This window comes from Agrilus planipennis, unplaced genomic scaffold (assembly GCF_000699045.2).
Source record: "Agrilus planipennis isolate EAB-ADULT unplaced genomic scaffold, Apla_2.0 scaffold5, whole genome shotgun sequence".
Lineage (NCBI taxonomy): Eukaryota > Metazoa > Arthropoda > Insecta > Coleoptera > Buprestidae > Agrilus > Agrilus planipennis.
The window spans coordinates 854,056-857,472 of NW_020442468.1; the positions used below are offsets into that span (position 1 = coordinate 854,056).

The 3,417-nt window shown below is 34.8% G+C and overlaps 1 protein-coding gene across 1 annotated transcript; it reads right to left on the bottom strand.

Annotated features, from left to right (window-relative positions):
• Positions 1–486: 486 nt before the first annotated feature.
• Positions 487–2,808, bottom strand: LOC108736712 (protein charybde). Its single transcript, XM_018469249.1, has 3 exons — positions 2,609–2,808; positions 1,440–1,800; positions 487–1,343 (listed from the first exon to the last, which is right to left on the bottom strand). The coding sequence occupies exons 1-3, from the start codon at positions 2,652–2,654 to the stop codon at positions 1,253–1,255; spliced, it is 498 nt and encodes a 165-aa protein (XP_018324751.1). The 5' UTR covers positions 2,655–2,808; the 3' UTR covers positions 487–1,252.
• Positions 2,809–3,417: the final 609 nt, after the last annotated feature.

The following is a 3,417-nucleotide window of genomic DNA, read 5'->3' on the forward strand; positions in this document are numbered from 1 at the left end:
TGTCCTAATACCATCGGTACACACATAACAATTTAAACAACTGCAATTATTTATAAATGTTTAATAACTCGTTTTACTTTATCAATTTGATGTTGTATTATGTATACATATGTTGTTTGTTTTGACAAATTAATTTATAAATATACTTACCCATGTATTCTTTATCTTATCTGCTTCTTGTAAATGTTTAACACCATTTTTTTTTTAAAGTTAACGTATTTAATGTTTTATTAATAGAGTTGAGCCGATTGGACAATGAAAAGACGTTGTTAGTACACTTTTTTATTTATTATAAAAAACTGTTATAAAGGTACATTTAAAAAAAAACTTTTAGAGAATAGTACAGCGACAACTAACTGTACTTTTATCACACTATGTTCCATCTACAATATACATAATATAATCATATAATCAATATTGTAATAGTACACATACCTATACAATTCTTAGTCTGTAAAATAAAATCTGAATCAATGCAATATAGTAGTTTAGCCTCTTAATATAATTCATAAAATCATCAATGAATCTGACAGCACATCTTTTCATTTATTACTACATATTCAACTTAAATCACAACGGTCTTGTTTAACACCAGACCTTCAATTTAATATCACAAAGTGGAAGTAAAAATAATTAGCAATTAGAAAACAAACAAGGGCGACTGTAGTTATAGTAGGTAGGTACTGGCAAAAAGACATTGAAAAAGAGCAATATTATTGAACTGAAGATCTGACCTGTTCTGCTGGTACCAATTTATAATTGATTGAAAGTTGTTGATCGATTGATTAAGTACAGGTACGAAGGAAGAAGTGGAAATGGGTTCATACTGAGTTTCCGACAGGAGAGATACATTATTGTAAGTAGAAAAGTGGATAGCAACATTAATTCTTACAAGTAACAGCGAACTACATATCTAAATTATCACGGACTTATAAAATCCATCGAAAGTATAAGATCGAGAACCTTGATGAATCAAGGTTCCAAAAATACTGATTTACATTTAAATGTTAATTATTATAATCTACATTGTAATCACGCATCGCTTTTTAGATCCTTATCCTTATCATTAAATCCTTACTACACCTAACGTTATAGATCAGTAAAAAACTAATGAAAGCTTCGAATTTGTATGTCGACGTAGTTATAATATTGATAAATTGTAAATATTAATATGTATTTTTATACTCTATGTTATATATATATGTATATTTGTATTTGTGCTCAGTCTTTTAGTTTAAGATCTCGAAAAGACTTAGTCCGTATCCATGTAGGAACGGTACAACTTCTTCTTTTGTAACTCGTACTCTGAACTGATGACCACAGTCCCACCTCTGGTTATCTTTCTGTAAAGAACAAAAAAAAAACAAACCTCTAGCACGCCTGCCCAAAAAGGGATCTAGATAAATCTATTTCCGAAAGATCGATAGTATGAAACTTACTTGAGAAACTGAGGCAAGAAGGAGTTCCATTTGGTAGAAGACTGTTTAAGGGTGAGATAGAGCTCGAAGGTCGATGCTGTTGTTGGATCGCATCGGACCGTGCTGAGTCTCCGACAATCTTCTTCGCCCTCGAAGTTCAGGTAGAGAGTGCAACCCCTCAGGCCGCAAGGCTCTTTGTCTGCCAACGAGAGTATGTCCTGAGAAATGGTCTGGAGCAAGCCACAGGGCAACAGAACCTCCCCACATGAGAAATGAGATCGTTTAGCGGCCCTAAGCTCCTGCTCCAGCCTTTGGGACAGCGCATTAACAGCAGTAGTCCCATAATCTTCCTCGTAACTGGAGTCGTAATCATAAACCCAAACTGCAACAACCGGAATCGGTTAATATATTCATTCAAAACGAGTTTTTGGGATGACGAAACTATTATACTATATGTATAACGCTCCGAACCACGATTTCTTGTTAAAAGGCAATTGATTCCGCTCAACAAGCACATTACCTAATTAAAGATTCGTATTGCTGACCTTGATAGATACTCTACAAGCGATGACGACGGTTTGACAAACAAGTAACGGAATAAATTACCAAATGCTCGTTCAGCAAAACGCTCCGGCGCTGATTAAAATTAATAGCATTCGCAAAGTTAAAAATAAAATATACTTCCTGCAAGTTAAATTTATTGTATCAATAGCCCACTCGTACGCCCGATTATTTTGCCAACAAAAATGAGAAAAAACTCTCATTGAACAAAATCTCCTCGGCCCACTAACTGACGAAAGTCGAGATGTGGATAGATAGGAATAACTTTTTTATAGCAATTTAACAAAGCGTTTCGACATTTACCTAACTATCTGGGTAGGTACGAGACAAAGAAGTGGTATTAATATTCCCTTAATTGGAACTTTTTATCCTACATACTGAGAATTAGCTCAATCGTCAGTCAAAATCAGCAAGTTAGCAATGTCAAGGTCAGGAAAAAGTTTCGAAACTCAAAAAACATCCAAAGTTTTATGGGTAAGCATTCGTTTTGGCCCGCAACGATAACAACTTTCAGTCAGTCACATGCAATTATACTTTCATCCGATTTCTAAACTGAGAGGAAGGAAGTCGTAAAAATCAAATCCGAGTCTCCGGAGCGTATTGAACAATGGCATCGATAAGAAACTTACCGTTCCCTTTATTGTAATCGACATTCTCGAAACTTAAAACTTCCATGATTTTTGTAATGTTCTCTATTTGCACTTAAAAATTAATATCACAAGATTGAAGAGCAGTTCGCTCTCTGTTAACTAACAGGTCTAAATCACTTTATACAACTACTACCTTCCTCACTGCAACCGGCAATCGCTCGTTGTTGCTAAGCCGGCAGCTTTTAAATAGCTTGCTCCCCTACTTCCCCTTCAACGTCACGAAAATAACCGAACGTGCTGCCGATCCAAATCATTTGTGTTTGGAGGCACGTATACAGCTCGTATTTAGGCCTATAATCGCCGTTTTCTTTGTTCTGTTGCTTGTTTTAAGGCAAATTGGAGACAAAAGTATCCTTTGTGTGTGTGTGTGTGTGTGTTCGACTTCATTATGTTAATGATTTCGGGCTTTTTTCCTCTGTTTCGCAGGCTTGTATTTTAGCATACACTTCAAATTTGTAATTATTGTTGTTATGTAATCTACATAAATGCTTTTTGCTTTCTTCTTTGTTGATGATGGTATACCTTATAGTTATGTATCTCCAAAGTGCTTTTGTAGATAGAAATGTATACAGACGATCATACTTCATCCATATAGCAATATCAACTTGAGAAATGTAGATACTGCATACTGCAATATTCGGGGCAACAAAATACAGTCCAACAACGCTTCATCTAATCATAAACTGATTTTTATTAAGGTCAATTTTTTGTAGTTTATAAAGCAGTTCTGATGTTTGAATGTTTCTTTAAGCAGTTGGATTTCGCTAAGCTTCCAAAGAGTCATCAAA

Excerpts from the sequence above, each read along its gene's own strand:
- LOC108736712 (XM_018469249.1), bottom strand. The coding sequence starts at position 2,654 with ATGGAAGTTTTAAGTTTCGAGAATGTCGATTACAATAAAGGGAACG. Across the intron at positions 1,801-2,608 it reads CGATTACAATAAAGGGAACG|TTTGGGTTTATGATTACGAC; the intron begins GTAAGTTTCTTA and ends CGGTTGTTGCAG. Across the intron at positions 1,344-1,439 it reads TTCTTGCCTCAGTTTCTCAA|AAAGATAACCAGAGGTGGGA; the intron begins GTAAGTTTCATA and ends TGTTCTTTACAG.